The 24,388-nt window shown below is 28.4% G+C and overlaps 1 protein-coding gene across 3 annotated transcripts in view; it reads right to left on the minus strand.

The window, feature by feature from the left end:
* Positions 1 to 2,911: 2,911 nt before the first annotated feature.
* LOC129607556 (multiple C2 and transmembrane domain-containing protein) overlaps positions 2,912 to 24,388 on the minus strand; it is a 49,944-nt gene continuing 28,467 nt past the window's right edge. For 2 of the 3 annotated variants that reach the window (XM_055518608.1, XM_055518607.1), the window contains exons 2-11: positions 15,730 to 16,181; positions 9,698 to 10,141; positions 8,893 to 9,044; positions 8,122 to 8,637; positions 7,875 to 8,055; positions 7,069 to 7,247; positions 6,887 to 7,006; positions 5,706 to 5,915; positions 5,051 to 5,258; positions 2,912 to 4,549 (exon numbers count right to left, since the gene is read on the minus strand). In XM_055518608.1, coding sequence (XP_055374583.1) covers positions 4,472 to 4,549; positions 5,051 to 5,258; positions 5,706 to 5,915; positions 6,887 to 7,006; positions 7,069 to 7,247; positions 7,875 to 8,055; positions 8,122 to 8,637; positions 8,893 to 9,044; positions 9,698 to 10,141; positions 15,730 to 16,181 — 2,540 coding nt within the window. In that variant the 3' untranslated portion in view covers positions 2,912 to 4,471. The remainder of the gene's footprint in view (positions 4,550 to 5,050; positions 5,259 to 5,705; positions 5,916 to 6,886; positions 7,007 to 7,068; positions 7,248 to 7,874; positions 8,056 to 8,121; positions 8,638 to 8,892; positions 9,045 to 9,697; positions 10,142 to 15,729; positions 16,182 to 24,388) is intronic. The other variant, XM_055518609.1, reaches the window with a different exon arrangement.

A 24,388-nucleotide genomic window follows, 5' to 3' on the forward strand; every position in this document is an offset into this window, starting at 1 on the left:
ATTACATTGTTGAGATTTAAAAAATGAATAAATTACATACATAATTAGTTATTACTTATGTATTATTTACATAGATATTAATATTAAAATAAAATTCTTAGTTGTTTAACAATAAGTATTTTGACATTTTACATAATATTATAGCACATACATATACATAATGTGAAAAATTAATATAAAAAAATTAAGCAATAGGAGCATTTTATTCACTTGATGAATGATATTTTTAATTTTAGACTAAAAATATATTAATTTGTTTGAATATTAACCTAAAACCCACCAAAAAATTTAAATAGAGAAAAAAATAAAGCTTTATCAATCATCCTTTCAAATGAAATTATTTTAATTCTCAAATACATATGTACATATCCATAAATGTCGATACCTATAATATGTACGAGTTATGACCACATTATTTAAAGTTATCTATTATATTCATGTATATATAGAACGCAGAAAAGTATATGAATCTATATATGTACTAAATATTAAATTTAAAACACATGTTTGTATTGTAAAATTACTATTTAGTATATAGAGGATTTGTGCTATTTAGTACAAATTTTTATAAGCTTTACAACGTATAAATGAAAAAAATAAATTTCGGATTATAAATTTATTTTGTTTTTAAAGTATTTAAAACGAAAATTTAAAAATATAATATAGACCTAAAAGAAAAGCATTTAATTTAGTTACATAATACATACATATACGTAAGAAATTAAAATTTCTCTTAAAATAATTAATATCAGTTTGTCGACAGTCTAAAAATAAAGCATAGAAGATAAATTCCACGCACATTGAATTTTTAAAAATTGATTTTTTTAATGAAATTTGTTCTCTTATAATAATACATATTCCGTTTTGACCTAATTAAGTAATATACCCTGTAATTGCCTTACATTCGTAATAGTGATTGTTTTTATTAATGAGAGATACATATATCTTTCAGGCCTCCAAGCTCAGAAGATAAATAAAAAATAATTTTTAATGTTAGAATTTAGAAGTTATTTGTGTGCAGAAAAGTTTGTATGTAATATTTTTAATTTTGGTAATTCTGCATATTATTTGAATATTGAAATTGAAAAAAAAGGATTGGTTAATTCGCTAGAAAAATGCATTTTTAAAAATTTAAGCGTATTAGAAAAAATAAAATGGTGTAGCTAATTAGAATATTTCTAGATGCCTTTCGCAAAAAAAAAACTATGATGTAATGAAACTAGGGCATGACTGTCTATGATATCATGCACTAGCCTTATGCTCCTTCTAGGAGTGAAGAAGAAAAAAAAAAGATGGCTTTCGAAATCATACTACTAAATAAAATGGGAATACTTAAAAAAAAGAACAAATACATATATGCTTTAATTCGGAATAAATTTTATAAATTCCGAAAATGATTTGGTGACCTGACGAATAAATGAAATGTTCGCTATTAGTTTCAATAGTAAAGATTATTCTACATATTTCATATTTTTAGTTTTATTTACAAAGCTTTTTTTTTCTTGAAATTTCAAAATGACGTTATTTTCCATTTATACATAAAACAAAATCATGTAGGTAATTATGTATGTAATCGTTATCTTAACAAATTTTTTTTAATTATGTTGAGTTCGCTGAAATTATTGAAAATAATTTTGCTTTTTTAGTTAAGTTTAGTATAAGTTTTAAAGAAATAGAACAACTTTTAGAATAGTTAACTTTTTATTTCGCTATTGTAACTTTTTTATACTTAGAGATACGAAAAACAAATTAAAATATCAAATTAAAAAGTAAAAGCTCTTAATGAAAATATCGAAATTTTTTACGAAATAAAAATTATTAGTTTCAGCATATTTATAATACGTTACAATTTATAAGCGACCAATCCTATAGGAAACGATTTAAGCAAGTGTTGTAAGTTGTACTTTATAAGTCGCTAAAAAATAGCTTTCAAAAAATTTTTTGCTTGATTTGAGACACTTTCAAATAGAAGATGTGAATTTTCATTTGCAGGAATATTTTACCATAATTTTATTCTAGGTATGAAATTAATAAATTTTAGCATAACTTAGCTTGTACTACAAAAAATAATCATTCATAATATTAGCAGTTAATTGTAATCTATAGCATTATCATAATTATATAATTGTGAAAAAACATTAAATCAAGTTTTAAATAATGTTTCAATTTTATTAAATTGTATTTGAACTCTAAACGAAAATAATAAATATTGTACGAACTATTTTCTTTGAAATAAGAGATATTTTAAATTTGTACAAAAAATTTTTAATATTAATTATAAGTAATATAATTGTTATAGTCATTTAAGTTTTATAAAAGAATTCGGTGTTAAAAATTTTATTTTTTATACATATTTATTTTATAAATTTTATATTGAAATTTTTTGAAAATGTGCAAACTAGCAATATTAAACTTTTATTATTTTTTTAATTATTTTATAAAACTTATAATTTTTGATTTTATTTTGTAAATTTTTTTATTTTAAATTTTCTTATATAATATGAATATATCACAAAAATTACAAGCAACTTTTCTTTTTTATACAATGAAATTTATTCAAACTTAATTAATTTATTATAAAAATTTGCAAGCAAATCAATTTAGTTATTAATAAACGGTATAAAAACATGTATTAACAATTTATAATGGTTTTGGTTTTCATAATGTATAACATTAATATATTAAAAACAATTACAGTAATTGTAACGATAGTAAAAATTAAATATTTTTTTAATATGTATATATACATATTAATATATAATTTTATTAATAGTTAAATAATATTTTTGACCATTGAATTTGTCATTACACATTTGAATTTTATTAAGTGATTTTTAAAAAAATTTAAACATATATTGTAATTTTGATTTTTCTTTAATTAAATATTACATGTATTAATTTCTTTCTCGTATTCGTTTTAATTCGATCTAATTTTTTTTACTTGTTACAATTTTAGAGTTTTAAGTATGCTATTTTTGATATTATTTTGAAAAAGTTAATTGTATACAAATAGATTAAGAATAATTTTTTGCATATAAATATACAATGTCTAAAATAATATGTGCCACCGGTTTTTAATAGCTTTTAAAATTATTTTATATTTAACTTGAAAATTTTTATATTTAAAGTTTTGATATAAAATATAAATACTTTTATATTTCAATAAAATAGCAATAAAATTTTCCTTGAAAGTTTCTGTCTTGCAATTTTAACTGAAAATACGTTTTTTTAAATGTTTTTATAACTGTGACGTTTTTTGAAATTTTTTATTCATTTTGTAACTTTAATTTATGTAAATTTGCTAATACAAGAACTGAAGTAAATACTGGCCGCCAATAATTCTTTAGTTTAAGTAATGAAATTTTATGAGCGTTTAAGATAAAGTATTTTAACAACAATATACAAAAATATTAATAATTTTTCGGTATATTAACTTTAAATCAAATTTTTTAAATATGGCTATTGTATTTTACAAGTGAATAAATATAATATATTTATATACTTAATAATTTTTTAACTTCGTACATTTGGATATTAGGGCTTAATAATTCTATATTATTCTATTTATTTCAAGGATTTTTACAGAGGGTTTAGCATAAGGTGGCAAATTATTTCAGGGATATTCCTTCGATTAATTTCCCGCAAAAAAATAAAAGAGGAGGGTGGATGCAGATATACTCGTTTTAGAGCTACAGTACGTTGAAAAAAGTACCAGATTTTTTTTTTTTTAAAAACTCAATATTGCCCAAAAATTTGTGTTATTTTCTTTTTTTTCAATGCGCTACAATGAGAGCTAAAAGGTAACCCATATAGTATTTTTCTCTAAGCATTTTTCGTATGGTTTTAAAACGGATTTAACACGTTTTACTGACAAAATTATGAGGGATAGAGGAAAATGTTATATTGATTAACTTTTAGCTTTTATTGTAGCACATCGAAGAACAAAAACAAAAATGTTACAAATTTTTGACAAATTTCGAGTTTAGAAAAGAAAACAAAAATTCTAACTTTGAAGAACTTTATCTTGAAATTTATGGCTCAAATATAATTGATTTGAAGATCGAAAGAAAAGAGCAATCTTATCTGTAATCTTATCTGAGTTATCAAAACAAGACTTCCATAGTTACTCTGTAACGTATTGTTCCGAAGTTGTAAGCTTTTATTTACATGCAGGACAAAGCTGGATTTTTTTTCTGGCTGTAGCTCGGAAACAAGTATATCTTAATCATGCTGAAATTATTTGCTATCTTATGCAAACACTCTGTACATTGTTATTTTTTTAATATTAACCGAGATCATCTTTGCTATGCTTTCTATAACTTCTTATTCTAAATTTATTGAGTTTGATATTCTCAGTGCTTGTTTTAAAATAATTAGAAACGTTCTTTATAGATTTATTTACAATTTGAGGGTATGGTATATGTTGATGTGATACCGAAATGTTATAAAGTGACTTGTCGCTATCGATGGACTAGGAAGGTTTTTGTTTACGTTTCATATTTAAGCGTTGTGAGTCAGTTGTGTTTGATGGAAGTTCACGGTAATGAATCTAAAAATATAAATTACAATTTAAATAAATTTTGTCAAGTTAATTAAAATTATAGTGTTGAAAATAAATTTGAGTATATGTTCAACGTGAATTCAAAACCTTAATAATGTTATTAGTCTTGTATTTTGAGAATATATTTTAAAAAATTCCACTTTTTGATTCGAAAATCAACTTCATTGAAAAAATTCTATATATGATGTATTCAAATATTCTATTTATTATAATTGAAGATTAACAAATTAAACTTTGTGTGCCTTTTTTTGGACAAAATATTATTTTTTAATTTATCTTTTTTGATACGGAATGATTCTGAAAAACCTTAATAACACAAAATTGTGTCTTCTGCAAAGGATTTTGATATTATTTATGACCTACAAGACATAATAAATATTTATTCTTTTTACTTACATTATAGCAAGTAATAAAAAAATTCAAAGTTAAATATATTTTTTAAACATTCTCTTATAGTGTTGTTAAAAACTTATTTTCTAATAAACTTACGATTTCAATATCATCTGGTACTCTTGAAAGGAAGTCCAAAACCTCATTATTTGGAACAATATTTGGCCTTATTATTCGTCGACCAAATTTATACAGACCCCATATTAGTAATAAAATTCGTATTGGTATAAAATGTAAAACTATTGATACAGCTACTAAGGATATACATGCTAACCAGGTTAATTCTGGGACGGCAAAATAAAATGTACTAAAATTTTAAAAACTTATTAAATACTACATTATAAAAGATAATTATAAAATTTAAAACAAAATATGAAACTAAGGAATAAATATCATTATATTTAAAAAAAAGTTTAAGAAATTTTTGACAAAACAAAATTTACAATTGAATTTAAAACTTTATTACAGCTGCTGGAAACCTACTGCAGAAAGGAAGCACAGAATATTTTTTCTCTATTCCATGTGGCAGCCATTGAAAATGCTTGTTTTTTCCTAAAAGACTTTTAGTAAAAAAACAAACAAGTTTTTAAACTTTTAGTTTTTTAAAACTATGAATGTTGCTTCATTACAACGTTGCTTCATTTCTCCAAACAAGAAGTAAGGAGTACGGTAAATTTCTAGTTTCTGTCACCAAACACTTATTCAAAAAATATGATGAATTTTATAGTTATAAAATCGTTACTTTAATTCTTACTTTTTCGTTCGTTCACCAACGGAAGCTAAATATCCGATTGTGTTTTGTACACTTTGTGATACTTCTTGTATTGCGTGTAATTTTTCTTTAATTGATCTCTTCTCACCACCCTTCTCCTTATCATCGTCATCATCATCATCAACTATGAATGCTTCATCATAGTCAAAACAATCTCGGTTTGTTCCAGTTAACCAGCGTATAAACCAATTTCTACGTTATAGTAAATTAAAATTTATGATTATTATGCTATTTATGCATTAAAATTATGATATTTATGCATTTAACACAAATTAAAATTTTTATTCATGATTTGAATTGAACAAGTTTCAACACGGAATTTTGTTTCGTTGAACTGTTTTATAAAATATGCATACATTTAGGTGAATGTTAATTGATTCGTGTTATAAGTGTAGTATATTTAACCCGCTCTTTTAATAATTTTTCTGTGCGGCTCAAGATATAAATTTCAATAACATCATTTGAATTAAATTATTAAAAATATTTTAATAATTTAATATTTTGGCCACCATTTTTTTTAATTTCTTTTTAAAATGTAAAAAAAGTTTAAATTCAATAATTATATCGATAAATACATATATCATCTTTTAAATTGACCGAATCTTTTTTATTAATTCATATCTTCACACTTTATACAGAGTATTTAAGTACAAATTGCTTTTGCGAAAAAAATAATTAATGGAATATAAAATTTCAACGATTTTAATACCATACAACAACCCCAATAATATTTTTATATCTGCAAAAGCTCCATATTAAAGCTTTAATAGTTTTTGAGATATAGTCAATTAACGTTTAAAGTTGTAAGACAGCTATTCCAACTACTACCTCAATCACATCCAATTTGAATAGGATTCTGACATTTGCTATTGTGAATCATTTCTGAAAATTTGGTGAGTTTAGCGAAGTTAGATTTTGTGTTATCATTGGGATGGATGAACAAACGGACAGATAATGTCTGTCATGATCATCTCAGAGCTTTATTTTTTATTGCTACAAACGGTAAGGCCAATTTATAATAACCTTCGAACAAACGATCATACGTGTATGAAGGAAAGCAGAATGAAATGAATAAAACGCTTGTCAATGAATGAAATGTGAATGAAGTTTTCCGTATAATAATAAGAATAACAATTTCAAAATACAAGAAAAAATGAACTTACTTAAGTATTAGACAGACCAATATTGCTGGAATTGTATCCAAAGTACCATATAAACATAAAAGAACGTACATTATTAAAGCTATTAATGAACGAATAGGTGATTCCCATTCGAAACAGCTTCTGAAATATTTTTTATTTAATATTGATTTTAATACAAAGTTAATTAAATGAAGTCATCTTACTGAATATATCGAAATGCAGCCAAAACGTTCATTACTATTGTCTTAAAACGATTAAAATTTTGTAGGAATATTTGACGTTTAAATTTCTTATCTTGACTAATTAACTTTTCTTCTTTAGGCTGTATAACTTGTACCATAGCACGTATTGGATTCCATACCACATACATTTCTAAGAGAATCTGAAAAAATATAACACTGCTCTTTAATAAATTAACAAAAAAATATAAATTTCATTATATTATACATAGTATATTGATTACCCGAAAGAGGTTTCATTAAATTGAATTCGAAAGAAAATTTCGAAATTTATCTCCATAAACTACATGAAAGTTGAAAAAAATTTAATATTTGCATATACATTTAATATTATGTATATCCAGCGTTCCTATATAAAAAAAAATTAATGAACATTTTTATGATTTAAGCAAGAAAGATAATTATTTTCACATAGACTATATACTTTTTGATACAGAATAAATGATTAACTACATATTATTTAGCCAGATATATAATGTGAAGAAAGCATATGTATGTTTGTGTAATCGGCCACCTTATAAAAATTTTCTTTGTCTAAAAGCATGTTAATAAAATTTAACATGTTTGGCTCTATTTAACAAAAGCAAAATTTTTAATTACACACTAAAGGGGTTTTTAATACTTGTATACTTAGAAATATATTTATACAATTTTATTTTTAGGCTTAGATCATATTTCTAATACGTTAATTAATAAAATATAATAATGTAGAAAAATCTTTTGCTAGTTTAAAAAAACTTTTTCTCATGAAATAAATTATTTTCATTTACCTGAGGGTTATTGCCTTTAGCTCTTGCAACCATATCTTTATTTTTAAGAACATACCATCTTTTAGCACCATTTTTGATTTTTAATAGAGGTACTTCTACTTTTCCCAAAAATTCTACTTTGTGATCTCGATCTTCATCATAGACTGTAACTTCCAAAACCGATGTTATATCTTTAACATTGCTATGAAAGATAAAGTAAATTTTAATGAAAAAATTATGGTTACGAAAAAAACAGCAACATATTTACAATGTAAAAATTTTATTCCAATTTGGTGTTAAAGTTTTATATTCCGTTTGTGTTTGTAATCGAGCATTAGTTAATTCTAAAACGCAAAATGGATCCGACTTTCCCCCTAAATCAGCTGCAGCTAAACCATTTGCACCATAAACCTTAACAGTTAAATGTCCAACATCTCTAAGGTTTGTAAATGATCTTCGTATCTGATAACGTTCTTTTAAGTTCTGTTTTAATTCAGGACTTTCCTTATATGAAGTTAAGTCGCTAATAGTTTCTGATGCTGTTGTGCCACTTATAGTTAACATTAAAAGTACTTCCCCACAACAATCTTCGAAAGGTATCCATATGCTGTGTGTAGTTTCTCTTGCTCTATTAGATAAATCAAGAACAGCTCTACCGTAACAAATATTTTTATTCCATAGTTGTAGCTCAAGTATTTGATCTTCGTCAAATAAATGTAAGTCAAATTGCTCCAGCCACCTTTCGGACCATGTTGTTTTACTTTTATATTTTTCATTACCTAACCTACAATCATATGATTTATAATTTAATTTTTAATTGAGTAATTTACATTTTGTAATTAAGTGTAATATGTCATTAAATTATTAAGAAAGTGAAATTTTCAGTAAAAAGTAATGTATAATTATGTATGATATATTACGGTATTTTAATGAGGTAAAGGTTTTATTACATATATATTTGATAAATTAAATTCGTTTCCGTAGCTTGAAATAAGCTTGAAACAAAAACTTGGCTAACTACCGTTGTCTAAATAATTACCTAAATTTTAAGTGAGCTTCGTTTAGTTTACTTCCATCATCTTGTGTCGGCAGATCTCTAGCTTTTACTAAAACAATGGTTACTACAGAATTCCATATTTGTGATTTGAGCTTTTTTGATACTTCCGAAAGTCTTTGATGTTTTTGGTAATGCTAATTATTTTTAAATAAAATAAAAAAATTAATATCACAGTTTTACGAAATATTTTGAGTATTTTATTTTATTGAATACACATACATCAGTATGAATCAAATTTTAGTGTTACATTAAATAATAATATGTACATATGAGTAATTATATAATTATGTATGTTTTGTTATAAAAATACATTTTAATTGTAAAATTCAATTTTTTATTAAAAGCTGCCGCGTGAATTTTTTTTTCAATTCAGTACAAATTTTTGTGATGATGTAGTGTTTTTTTCAAATGATGCAAAATATTTTTATAATACTTTCTTTTAATCTTATCTTTTAAGCGTGTTCAAACTAACAAAATTTTAAAGCATTAAAAGACAAAGTATTCTGGTATAAAAACCTTTTCTAGATCAAATACAGTTTTTCCCGGATTTATATTCACTGGCTAAATTGAGTACAAAAATTAAATATAGTATATTATTATTGTATTATTCGTTTTTTAACATAATGCAATCCCTTGACTTAAAGGAATATGCATTTAAAACAAAAGAAAGAGTTAGTTATGTAAAAAACAAACTACGTATAATATTTAAATATGCTAAGTATATATTTTTGTAATAATATATGTACTAAAAATGATGATTTTTAATAAATCAAACCGAATAGCTTACCAATTCCTTGTCTTCTTGACTACGTGGCCATAAAGTTGCAGTTAAATGTATTTCACCTAAATCAATCTGTGGCCTGTCATCATCTTCTAATTTTATTGTTAATTCTTCACATTTTCCTAATTCTAAAATTGTTAAATCTATTTTTGCTGAACCCATAAAATCGTCTTGAAGTCCCCAATCATAATCAAAAACTTTAATAACAATTGGCATAAATGGATCTTCAATTGGTACAAAAAATACTTCATCCCATATTGGATTTAAATCCCGACTAATTGTTTTTGATTTATGTAATACCCGACCACCAATTTTAAATTTTACGTAGGGGTCACTAGTGCCACTTTTATCCATAGCAACTAAATTTGAACCATGCTTTAAATGAATTCGTAGTTGAAAAAATACATATTGACGTAACTGTGATTCATGTTTTCGTTTTTTCTCTTCTCCCTTGAAATTTTTAATAAACTTTAATACTTTCGTGATAAAAGATGTTTTGCATAAGCTGGTAAATAATTTTAGGGATGGCTATTTGAAAAATTTTCTTAAAAAAAATGGGATGGTGAAGGGGAAAAGGTTCAGATATACGCGTTTTCGAACTGCAGCTACACGTGTTTTTGAGGTACAGCATGTTGAAAAAAGGGTATTTCTTATAATGCTTATATTTTTTTATTTTTTATTTTTATTAATTGTGGCTGTAGATGTAATGTCAGCCGCAATTCGTCGGACCCTGCACCAAAGGTGTGTGGGTCGAGTTACAAAGTTTATCTAAGTATGGTGAGATTGCATGAAGTCAGTTGTTAACGTATAAAGCATGAATAGATGATGATATTGCGTGCTGCTATTGCTGATTTGTGATGTACATCAGATGTTGTTCCATAGGTTGCGTGCCTTCTGTCGCAGAACTTCTACCGGGGTGATATTGATATTCTTCCAGTTTAATCCGTAAAGTGATGTCCATGGTAGAACATAGTACATCCCAGGCCTTGTAATATTAACCCCGGAGTGGCGCTTCGTGTCACAACTTTTTTGTGTATTTGTTCTTAGTTGTTGTAATTTTCTTTGGCCGTTTGCCTCGATCATGATTTTGAGTTGTCGAGTAGAGTGTGTAAGGATGGCTGGTATGTGTGAAAAAGTTTGTGCCCTAATGGCCCTTCTGGCCTCCGTATCCGCTAGCTCGTTGCCGGTTATAATAACATGCCCGGGCAACCACGCCAGTCTGATGTGGCCTCTGCCTTCATACAACAAGGTTCTTATTTTGCGAGCCGTATTGGAGTGGTTATTTGTGTTTTTGATCTGCTTTAAGGCTGCTAAGTTGGCGGTCGATATTAAGGGATTGACAACTTAGTCTTTCTTTTCTGTTGTGTCTCATTTGTACATTTCACGGCTCGAAGTATCGCTTCACGCTCACCTTCAAATACTGATGTCGTTGGAGGTAAGTTGTAGCATTCTATGATGTTAGTTTTAGATTGCTAGGCCTACCTCCAGCTCGCTTTTAGATGCGTCGGTGTATATATTGTTATGGCACTGATGGCTTTCTTCCCTGTGCAGCTGAAGATAAGCGTTATTGATAGTGGTCGATTTGTTGTGTGTGGCTAGGGTGGTGTCAATATAATTTATATACACTTGAGCTGGTTCCTGGGCTTGATTGTTTGGTTCGAGCTCTACCTGCAGTGCTTTTAAGTTCTTAGTTGAAAGGACCAACGCGGCACCTTCTGGGTGTGTTTCATTTTCCAGTATTCCATGAACTATTCTGTGCCTCTCCCGCTGCCTCGTTTATTGATATCTTTAGCTTGTTCATATGACATTTTGCTGAAAACCCGTAGATAGGTAGATCATAGTCAATTCTCCCCATTATTAGTGCTCTGGCAATTTTATATGCAGTTTCGGGTGGTGGTCCAAAACGTCTTCTGCAAAGAAATTTTAGCAAGCCAATGACTCGTTTTAAGTTGGCATTGAGTTCTTCTATGTATTTGCTGTATTTATCGCTGCTTTGGAATGTAATTCCCAGGATCTTTATTTTTTCATAATAACCAATAAGCTTGCCTTCGTGCGTTAAATGTATGGACGGACAGCTTCTGCACATATGGACTGCTTCTGTTTTGGATGCGTCGAAGTTTCCCCCATTCGCTTTGGTTCAGCTGGTCATGATTTTGAGTGCCTCGTTGATGTTCAAACGTCTGGTTGTGCTGCTTCCTCTTGCAGCTAGTATTACGTTATCTGCGTACACTTGAGCAGTGATGCCCTTATTTTGTTCAATTCTACTGGAAGGGAGTTGATGTAGGCGTTAAAGAGATAGGTGGAAAGTGGTGAACCTTGGGGTGTGCCCCTCTTGATCTCCTGGACTGCTGATTTCAATGTATGCTGCTCTGTTTTGTAGCAGATTGCTTATGTAGCCCCACAGTCTTTTCTCCGTTCCGTGCTGCTCTGTTTTGTAGAAGATTGCTTATGTAGCCCAAAAGCCTTTTCTCCGTTCCCCATTTCTCTAAACTTTTGATTACAGATGCCGGTGGGATCTTATCAAATGCTTTTGGCAGATCACACGATATTATGCCTACATGTCCTTTTTCTTGGACTGCATCCTGAGCTATATAATCCAGTACTTGGAGAATGGTGGTGGCTCCTTTGCCTCTCCTGAAACCGTGTATTTTAGGTTTCAGGTGTCTTTCTATTATTGGCTTCTTAGCGCTCGATTTCTAAGCGATATAAAGCGATAATTTTGGGGTAGTAGAGGTTCTTGTCCCGGCTTGCGAAATGGGTACAGTTATGCTAATTTCCATGAAAGGGGAATGACGCCTGAGTTTATTATGTTGTCCGCTTGATATTTGTACCTGCTCAGGAAGACTGGTCCCGCGTTTATGAGCATTTTATATGTTATTCCATTTGGGCCTGGTGTTTTCCCTTTCGGCTTCCGCCATGCATGTAATATTTCGCTCGTGCCAATTATAATTGGGTCCGGTTCCTCCTGGGGTGCGGTAACCTTTACTGGTGGTACAGTGTGGGGGGGCTCCACTTCTACCAAATTTTCATATTCTGCAGAAATTTTGTCTAGTACTTTTGGCAGCTCTGTGTAGATTTGGCTGCCTTGCAGAGGATCATTCTTCCCGTGGGATTGCCTTTGTTTGTCTATCCAGTTAGCCCTGCCCTCCAAGAAGATCCTTTTAGCGCGTTTCTCTCGGTTGTTTTTAGCTGGTAAGTTGATCAAGATTCGATAGTGGTCGGCACCCTTGGAGTTGTTTATAGCGTGCCAGGTTAAAAGATCGGCTATTCTGTTGTGAGCTATAGTGATGTCGGGACATATAAACGATCCTCTGTTGCTGATAAAAGTGGATGATCCCTCATTTATCAGGCAAAGATCCTGTCTACTTTCTAACCAATCTTCTAACCAATCTTGTTTGTGTGGTCACCCCATTCTTGTTGTCTCCCAGCAGGAGATATGGCACAGAGGCGCTTTTGATGACTTCTTTTATGATTTTGAAGTTGATGGGACTTGTCGGATGCACGTAGATGTTAATTAACGTCACTTCTTTCGGGATGCCTGGCAGAAAGAGTTTTATGGCTATAATGTCTTCTTTTGCTTGTGTCGGTATGACCTTGAAGGAAAGGCTTTTATCCACAAGGAATCCGACCCCCCCACCATTTTGGTATTTTGTGGGATGCAAGACACAGTTGTAATTTTTATAGGATTGTCTGTGCTTCTTGGGATTCTTGCCCGTGTTCGTTTCTTGAAGACGTATAACTAGGGGTTCATGTTTCTGTATCAGAAGGTCTATATATGGTTGGATATTTCAAGCCTTTGGATGTTGTATTGGATTATTCCATGATTTTGGTGTGTGGTGTTGTTCTGTTTGGCGATCATTGGTGTAGAATTCATTTGGTATTTGTTTGATCTAGTTGTGGTTTTTATGTTTGCATAGCATTTTCGTTATTCGAGTCATCACTATCATCAAAAGGGTCACGTGTGTCTTTGCTGATTTTTTTGTTTTGAATTTTAGGGAGCATTTCTATGTTTATTTTTTTTAACTCTTTTACATGGGCCTTGGTGCTGGCTGTGATTGTTGGGGTTTTACTTTCGGAGATTTTTGTTTTTGCTATTCTTTGGGCGAAGACACTAGTTTCCAGGTTCTTTAGGCCCGATCTTGTGACACATTTTTTTGTTTTTTTGTCTTCTGTGCATGCAAGTATTTCTGTAGCGTCAGATGATTTTGCTGTGTTTGGTGTGTAATCGTGTTTGTTTAGTGATTCCGTGGCGGCAGAGGTTGGTTGCTGATTGGTGTGTGTTGCTTGTGAATTGCTTGTTGGTTTGTTTAAATGTGTAGTGGGTAATGTTGTTGGTTGTATGTTTGCATTGGTTGGCTGTATGGGTTGGTTATTCATAACGCTTAAGCTTGCGCTTTTTTTGGCGGTTATGTTTTCTGTGGTATTATTATTTTTGTTGCTTGGTGTGTGTATTATTTTTATTGTCGTCGTTTGTGTTGTTGGGTTGCTGTTAATTTTGTTTGCTTTTTGTGTGGAAATTTGTGCAAAGGTGATGTTTGCGTCTATGGCCATCGGCATGTGTTTTGGGATTTTTATGTAGGCTTTTTTTTGGCAATTTTACAGTCGGTGGCTATTTTTATTGCTTCCTTTTCGCGTAAGTATGAGAGACAGTCCCGTGCGCTGGCTGGGTGGTGGTCGTCGCTAGGCGAGTTGGCGAATTTTGTACATTTTATTGGGTCGCAGATTAATGGATGTTCTTCAGGTGTCCCAGGTTTTTCTTTGTTGCATTGTCCGCGAATTGGAGTAGTGATTTTGCAATGCTTATATTTGTGTCCAAGTTTTTGGCACATACTGCACCTCATGGGTGCCGTGTAGTATTTTCCTACTGGTTTTATAAGGAAACCCACCCTGATTTCCTTCGGTGATTCAAGGCATTCGAAGCCTGGATCAAACCTGAGTACACTTCCTTTGTGCATCTATCAACGTCTGCCCTTTTTTTTGTATCGACAGATTTTTGAAATGTTATTTTTTCCTTGAGTTTCTGGAGCACTTCCTCATCAGACATTAAGATTAAATCGCTGCAGAAGAAAGTTCCTTTGCAAGTGTTGACACCTTCATTATGTTCTGCTGTGATTGGTATGTCACCTTCAAGTGAACGAAGGGACTCGAACCTATTTTGTCCTACCACGTCTATTACACTCCTTTGTTAAACTTGTTTTCGAATACACAAGACCCAAATTTATATTAGAATAAGTACGGACAATATTAGTATTGCGACTTGCTAATTTATTATCTTTCTTGACGTTTATCTATTTATTTTGCGAGATTTTATTTATTTTGGTTTAGATAGTTGATTCCAATTAAGATTTTTAACTCCCAAGTTTGACGTTGTCAAAATGTCTTGTTATTATTAAGTTTCATATTGTTCAAAAATTGGAAACCAATTTTGACGTTGTCAAAAAGGATCCCCATTGAACCCCTTTCAAAAAAAAGTGCAAAAAAATATTTAAAATTTTGTGTCGAACGTATCTTTAATTATGAATAAGGATTATTTTTATTGTTTTTATTCAAAATAATTAAATTATTTTGGGTTTCAAACACTAATATGACAGTATTTTTAATGAATTACTCGTGTTTTGGTAAAGTTTCAAATGTTTTTATGTGTTTTGGCACTTTTTATAATATTTCATTTGTAGATAGAAAAGTTCTTGTAAGTCACCAGCACAGTGGTAACTGGTGCCGCGGCACACTTTTATTCAATACAATTCTGTACTATGCCAGGGATTTTGCCTGTAACATAAAATTAAATATTAACCGCCCGATTGAGAATTATTGTTTTATAAGCAATTAATACTGTAAAATTAACATGATTTTTTTTTATTAGCAGGTCTTTTCGTTTTAAGTTAACACGATAGACTGTAAATTCGGAACCATGTTTATAAATGGGGAGCCATGCAACATAGAGTAAGAGTAGAGTAGCCATCTACTACAGATATTATTTGCCATCTAATGCGAAACACCCTGTTTCATTGATAATGCTTAAAAGTATAAGTACTTACTGCTAAATATTCTAAAGCTGTTCGACTAATACCACTAGTAGGATCAGTCATATTACCAAATTCTTGTTCAAATGATTCGTTGTTAATTGAAGCTTCACTAATCGTTTTATTTTCCCTAGCTAATGATGATGCACCTAAAGTTGTTGCTCTATGACGTGGACTATTTGCTGGTGTGCTATTTTCTGAACTATAATCAGCTGCATAATCCGTACTTTCTAAAAAATCATTCGGTGATTTACGACCTAAACGCTCTCGACTGCGTGCTCTTGACCATTTATTTCGTAACGTACTGAAAAATCCATGAGTTTTTGCTATAACCCCTGTGGATGTGGCAGCTGCGCTTTTGGCACGTTGTGGTGAGCTTGTGGGTGAATCTACATTACACTCATGTCCATTTAACTCGGAAGCTGATTTACTTAAATGCCGTGTTATATCATTTAGGCGGGATCGTTCTATTGTAAATTGAAGAAAAAATATTTATAGAATTAATTTCAAAAAACGTTCAATATTTTACGGTAAATATCAAATGGAAGAAAAAATTTTAAATTCACAGTAAATAATATAATATCCAGAAGCCTATTATTTTATGCTTTTTTTGACGTTTATATGTCTTACATAATATTGTTTTGGCAGATTGAATTCAGTCTCCTAACAAAGCCAACATTACGTTTGCAGACATCAGCATTTCAAATAGAAAAATAAAAAATCGATGCTGGTATGAACCCGGAATTTTTTTTTACAATATATGGAACACATATATTGTAAAAAAAAATTCACATGGAATATGCAGGGGACGTGTTCCATATATTGTTTATAATTCCTGCAGCCTGTGTTTAAACGTGTTTATAATTCCTGCAGCCTCAATTTTTTCAAATTTCGCAAAGTAAAAGTTTTTCGGTGAAAAAATAATAGAATATGTAATCGAACACTTTTAAATGGGGGATCTTTTAGGACATATGTATATAAAATAATATAGCTTTAGGACATACTGTAAAATAAAAATTTCTAAAATATAAATGATTAGTTTTGTAATTATTATTATTCATAAAATAATAATAAAGCTAAATAAAACAATTTTTGTGTTATTTTAAAATACGAATTTTAATTTTGTTTTATTCTTTTTGTTTTGTTAATAATAAAAATATTTTTTATTTTCTATTTTTAAGATTAAACGAAGCAAAATATAAAACTTGCATCTCTAGCTGACAGCCCTTTGATCTGCCCTCTGTACACCCATGGGTATATTAAGGTTTGCAGACAATACTAGTGCATGTGATAAATGCGGATATTGTGTATTGCAAACAAAATATATTATATAATACGTTTATATATATATACATATTATGTAATATAAATGTCATTTGGGAAATCAACTTTCTATAATAATGTTTTCCCTATTCTAAAATAATGTTTTACTAAAAATTCTAAAATAATGTGTTTTTTCATATGAACAATAAAATTTTTATCAGAAGTAGTCAGTTGATATTTGATTGCTTTTAAACTTATCCTCGTACAATCAATTCTTATAAACATTAAATTGATATTTAGATATTTAAATATTAAAAATTTAACAAAAACAAATGTTTTCAGTAAGCCTTAAAAGTTTTAACCGTTTCGATTTATTTAACCAGTATTTAAGAATTCGTGCGAAATGCGACAATAAATTAAGTCAAGAGTAACACCAATACTTGTTTAATTCTATCGTACACATAGTTTTCTAAAAAATCCAATTTTGAATTAAATAAGAAAAATTGAGTTGACCGTATCAACTCTGTAATACCCGTACGAATTTGTTGTGACAGACTATATAATTATTATTCAATTGAAAAACTTTGAGTGGTATGCACATAACCGCAATGTATATTGTTTAGTTTAATGAAAGTGATACAGAAGATTATGAAATTTGTTTACATCTTTAGAATTTGAAGGACACTAGTAAGCTTTTAGTTAAAATATCTAGAAAAAATGTAAATTTGGTTTTTAGTAGAATTTCACTTTGTCCCATTTGAATTCGGGGTGATATTGATATTCTTCCAGTTCGTTTTGGTTATTTTGCAGATTGTTAGTATTTGTTCGACCGTGTATGGGATTCCGCATGTTGTGCGCATTAGTCTGTTCGCGCCCGTAAAGTGATGTCCATGGTAGAACATAGTACATCCCAGGCGGAGCCTTGTAATATTGACCCCGGAGTGGCGCTTCGTGTCTATTGTGATTCATATATCCGCAACTTTTTTGGGTATTTGCGCGGTAATTGTTCTTACTTGTTGCCAGTTTCTTTGGGCGTTTGCCGCGTTCATGATTTTGAGTTGTCGAGTAGAGTGTGTAAGGATGGCTGGTATGTCTGAAAAAGTTTGTGCCCTGATGGCCCTTCTGGCCTTCGTATCCGCTAGCTCGTTGCCGGCTATATCAACATGCCTACGCCACTCTGATCTCGCCTCTACCTTCGTACAACAAGGTTCTTCTTTTGCGAGCCGTATTGGATTGGTTGTGTTTTTGATCTGCTTTAAGGCTGCTAAGTTGTCGGTCCATATTATGGTTTTCTGTTTTGTTTCATTTACCCATTTCACGGCTCGAAGTAACGTTTCACGCTCCCCTTCAAATATTGATGTCGTTGCAGGTAAGTTGTAGAATTCATGATGTTAGTTTTATATTGCTACGCCTAACTCCAGGTCGCTTTTAGATGCGTCGGTATATATATTATTATGGCAGTGATGGCGTTCTTGTAATTCCCTGTGCAGCTGTAGATAGGCGTTATTGCTAGTGGCCGATTTGTTGTGTGTGGTTAGGGTGGTGTCAATATAATTTATATACACTTGAGGTGGTTCCTGGGCTTGATTGTTTGGTTCGAGCTCTACCTGCAGTGCTTTTAAGTTCTTAGTTGAAAGGACCAACGCGGCACCTTCTGGGTGTGTTTCATTTTCCAGTACTCCATGAATTGTTCTGTTGTGCGCGTGGTTCGGGTTGTGGTAAGTCTTAAGCAAAGTATATCTATTAATAAGTAGTTCGACTCTCCGTTTACATCACAATAATGCAATCACTCACCAATATTTGTATACAAAAAATTCCCTTAGCTAAGAGTTAATATCTTCTTATTTTCATTTTTATACACATAAGAATTTTTGGGAGAGGGAAAGAGTACGCAATAGATGTCTACCTGTTTTTTTATAATGTATTTTTAAAAGCGGGAGTAATTTATTTTGCCCTGTATAAAGTATAGGAAAAAATAATAAGAATTTTAAAGGCGGGAGTTTTATTTTTGTAACTTATTCCAGTACAAGGTGGCAAAAAAGGTGTATTCATATTATAAACGCGAAGCGGAAAAAAGTGTTTAAAAAAAATTATTATAATTTATATAATATAATTTTGAAAAATAATGAAAATAAATTTTAAAAAGACGTATAATATTAAAAAAAATTTTAAATAGTTTTGAAAAAAAAATATTTTTCAGTTTTTTATAAACCATCCAAGAATTTCATGTATAATTTAAAGAATTTAGAAAACACTTTTATTGAACTTTTTAATGATATTTGTACAGAAAAAAATTTAGAATATAAAACACAATGAATAAATGAATAATTCATTTAATGTATATGAGCACTTAAAAAAAAATTTCAACTATGAATGTTGTGAGAAGACAAAACATGTTTCATTAAACTGTATATTAGAATTGGAATGTACTACATAATAAAAAGTTTTAATAAAACTATAAAACAATTTGATATAAAACAAAAAATTTTTAGTGTTAAGCATTTGTAATTAATATTTATTAATAAATAAAATAAAGAAATTATCTTTAAATTTTAATTTTTATTTCAATCTTAATAAATTTAGAACATATTTCCCATGAACCGGTAATAATTATATTTCATTAAATATTAATCAGTATGCATACAATTTTTTTATAAATTACTTTATTTCTATGTCACAACCTGATACTGTGTATCTACTGTACCAGGAACATACATGTGTACATTCATACATGAAATTTCAAACTCTTTTGCTTTCATACATTCGAACTTTTTACCTAATTTTGATAAAATGAAAAATAAATTGTTATTATCATTAATAATATAATAATAATTTCAAAGACAATAATAATATAATATTAATTTCATTTTTGATAACCTTTTCCATTACAATATATTTAATTCGCATCGCATCGAAATAAAAAAGATAACACAAATTTTCGAAAAATTTGTATTTTTTTTAAAGAAAATTAAAAAAAAAAAACAAAAAATGTGGCTTCCACGAGTAAGAGCAAAAAATCTGACTTAATTGTAAGAGCAATAAATTATCTGTAAAACAAGCCTCCGATGGTTATTCTATAAAGCATGGTTCCAAAACTGTAAACATTTATTTATATACAAAAAAAAACAAGTATCTTTTTGAACAGACTGTAGCTCGAACCACCCCTCCCTATACGTTTTTTCTGGATATTGATTAAATCGCCGCCTTTTGCGAAACACCCTGTATACAGAGAAATAATCTGCCGAATTACTTGAAAGTTAATATTTAAAAGTGAGTAAAATATCAGGTCTCGGAAACCAAACTAAGGATCGATATCACTTGTTTTATCATATCTATGGAACTATGATTGAGGGAGTTTCTTTAAGTTAAATATTTGAGTTACCGAAAGTAACTGAGACTAACTTTTCACATGGGATAATGTGAACCTCTTCTAAAGGGCAAATTAACTTTTTTAACTTTGTAACTTACTATTTTCAATACTTAAGAACATGTTATTAGTTTTAGAAACAAAAATTGGAGTTGAATTCGATTCCTTATAACATAAACTCTTTCTTCCATTCATATCAAACAAAAAAGAAAAATAATAACAAATATTCGATCTCAATTTTCTTTTTAAACTTTTTATACGAAATAAACATATATTGCAAATATATTCATTTTGAAATACATCTACAAACATAATATTTGTAACGTTATCATTGATATTGATTTTTATATTATTACACCTACAATAAAAAAATGTACAAAAATAATGTACTTAAAAAAATGAATGATTCATAAAAGTTATTGCGAAAAGTTTTACGTAAACTGCTTATTAATATTAAAGATTTATCGAATTATCTTAAGGATTAGATTTGTTTGCCATACTATATTCTACCAAGATATGAATATACTTGTAGATGGTTAAATACCTATCAAGATAAATCATCTTTAAGTATTTTAGACATCAATCATCTAGCTACAACCTTCCGAAGTTATCATTCTATTGGAAGTTACCAACAGAAAACGTGTAACCTTTGATCAAAAATACTTTTGATGTTGGTTTCAGGCTGATGGTTTCAGAACCATCAAATTTTATTTCAATTTCAACATGAATTTTGTATTGTACTATGCACAATATTTATGCAAATCCTGGGCTTTATCAGATTAAATCAATTAAACATTTACACTTCGTTCATAATTCATTTATACTTAAATTTTTATAAAATTTTAACATTAACTTGAATGATAAAATTTTGACATCAATTTCAATGTTCTCTGTATAATTAAAATATGTAAATGATAATCAGCAAAATATTTAAAGAAAATAGAAAAATCGATAAATTATTTGAAATTAATTTCAAATCAGGTAAATCATAATACCTGAACAAAAATATATGGAAAATTTATAAAAGTTTCACAAAAAAGAAACAATATTTCATACGGCGAAGAAAAATTATGTAAAATTGAATAAAACCTAATAATGTATACTTTTTCTTCTATACTTTTATTTAAAAAGTTTTTTTTAATAGAATGTCCCTAAGAATTCCTAAAGAAACGGCTGACTGTTGAATATTATAAGATTATAAGTTTCTTAAAAAAAACTATATTAAGTTCAAATAAAATAAGATGACCTAGATTTTTTAGAGACTAAGTAAATATGTTTATAAGATACATATATGGAATGTTATACACAGAGAATTATGTAAACTACTTTTTTAAGACAAAGAGTAAGCGTGCGTGTGTTTGAGAAAAAAATTTTAATTTTTCGAAAATGTTGAATAATTTTCTCGAACAAATAAAGATTTATAAGTGAGGCAGAAAAGATCGGGATCAAAAATATTTTAATGGTTACATCATAGCTTACATATAATGAGAAATTCGATATGAATTAAATTATGAAAGAAATTCAAAGATAGTAGTTCAAGAGCTTTTACACAATCTTCAAGATTACAGATTGTTTTCGAAAGAAAAATATAATTTATCCAAAATGCCACATTTTTTTAAGTTTGCCAAATTTTTCGATTCACTTGACATCAGAACTATGCTACTTTATATGATAATTTTATAAAATATCTATTATTAAAGTAATTTAGCCTATATAGTCATTGCCAGTGTAATCACCAAATCTAGAACAAATTTTTTCTCTCATAAATACTCAATAAAACCAAAAGTAGAAATAAATTTTCAATAGACGATTTATATAGACATTACTTAAGAAATTTACAAATTTTTAACAGATATTACATTAACAATTAACTATAAACCAAATTTGACAACAGATTAGATAAAATAAATCGATGACTATGATATTAACTCATGTACAAATTGTTTAGGGTTCCATGCATATTCCAGAGTAAATTCTTTCATTATTGCATATAAGTTTGTATATTTTTGTCAAAATAAGAATTGCAGACAATAATGATTTCGGAAAATAAATAGAAATTACTTAACTAAAAATAAAGTTTAAAAATTAAGATTCAGAGTTAGAATTAAAAATTTATTACATTCCAAATTAACAATTTAGAACTTAAAAATAATTATATTATGAATATAAAGCATAATTTTAAAGAAAAATATAATAACAATTTATTAAGGAATATAATCGTGGATTTCGTCCAAATTTGGCTTATGTGGTATCAAATTGTAGAATTTTTTCAATATTAAGTTATTTTAGTGGAAAATGATAGTTTTTAAAAAAAGCCTTCATACATTTAGAATGAACAATTTGAAAGAAAAGCAAATTTAAAGAGGCGTTAACATAATGCACGATTTTAGTTGTTAATTGCGTGAGTTAAGTAAAATAATTATAGTTTTTAACGGCATGAATGGAAAGAAATTTTTTTTTCATCCTCCACCTTTTCTCAAGTTATTGCCTCTCGAAATTTTTAAAATTCCGGAAAGGCATGCTTTCCAAAACTTCTATAAATGCAAAGAGCTAACGGCAAACGCCATGCCACCAAAAAATATTATTATTTTTCTTAACTCACGCAATAAACTTTCGATTTGGTGCACTATATTAACGTCTCTTTAAATTTTTTCAATTATTTTTTGCATCCTAAATGTATGCAATCTTTAAAATTGTTTGGTATATAAATGAAAGCAATTTTAATAAAATAATTCGATGTTGTCAAAAGCAGTATATTGAAGGGAAAAGTTCTACTACACAGACCATTAGTTCAATCTAACTTTATTAAAGTTTGTTTAACAAAAAAAAATTCTTAAATTTAATTTTGTATTTTCTTCGGTTTTTTGATGAGAGTAATCCTATGCTTTTAAAGTATAAAAAAATCTTTTTTTATTTATTGGTTTAGATTAACACATAAAACAGAGTAAACAATAAACATAATTTTCTTTTTACAAAAATGAACTTTTAAAAACAATGATCATAACTGCATCCATCATACGTTATAAATTATAGCTTTGTCTGTTAACATCATTATATATATTTTTGTAATATAATAAATACAATTATTAATAAATTAAAAACAGTATACCACTTGTATGATTCCGTTTGATAAATTAAAATAATACAGAATTGCTTATATAAATAAAGTCATACTACTGTAATGTACTGTAAGTTAACCACCTTACATTGTACTGTAAGTTAACCACTGTAAGTCATTTTTTAAATATTGAAGGTGTATACATTAGTATATATTACTCTTTTGAATATTGAAGTTTGATTCCATTTAAATATAAGTAAATTTGTCTTTTATAAATTGTTAACAATGTTACTACGTTAATAATATAATACTGATGACTGAATAAAAAGCTCACCTTTGTAACTTGATTTAATTTAAACAAATTGTAAAAACATAATATGTATATAAAAATGTTTGAAAAATAGGTTGAATTCTATTTGGGCTAATATAACGTATATATAATATAATTTTAATTTTTTTTTTTTGCAGTTTAAATGTGTTTTCCTAAGCAAACTGAAATAAATAGAAACCAAAAAACAAAAATACAAAGCCGCACTCTTATTTAAAAGTTTAAGTAAATTATTGTTTGCAAAATAATATTTAATTAAAAAACACTATAAACTTAAAAAATTTAAAAAAAAAAGTATAGATTTTGTATGTGAGAAAAGAGGTGTATGCCACTTTATTTTGTATAATTGTGGTATTAGTTAAAAATAATAAAAATAATTTCATCAATTTCAATTGAAATTTTTCTAAAAAAAACTATTTAACTAGATTTTAATTTGCATTGATTAGATGAAAACTTAAATATTTTTAAGGCAGTGTAATCAATTAAATATTTTTAAGGCCTTTTAATACATAAACAAATTTACCATTGAATTTTGTAAAAGGCAATTTTACTTGTTGCTGATTATTTAAACGTTTAAACTTTTTATTTTTAGTTTTTTGTGATGATTTTTTTGAGCAGCAATTCAGTTTCATATTATTGCTATTTTTTCTTAAAATAT

The sequence above is a fragment of the Condylostylus longicornis genome, unplaced genomic scaffold (genome assembly GCF_029603195.1).
Source record: "Condylostylus longicornis isolate FDR11 unplaced genomic scaffold, ASM2960319v2 ptg000027l, whole genome shotgun sequence".
NCBI classification, from domain to species: Eukaryota; Metazoa; Arthropoda; class Insecta; order Diptera; family Dolichopodidae; genus Condylostylus; species Condylostylus longicornis.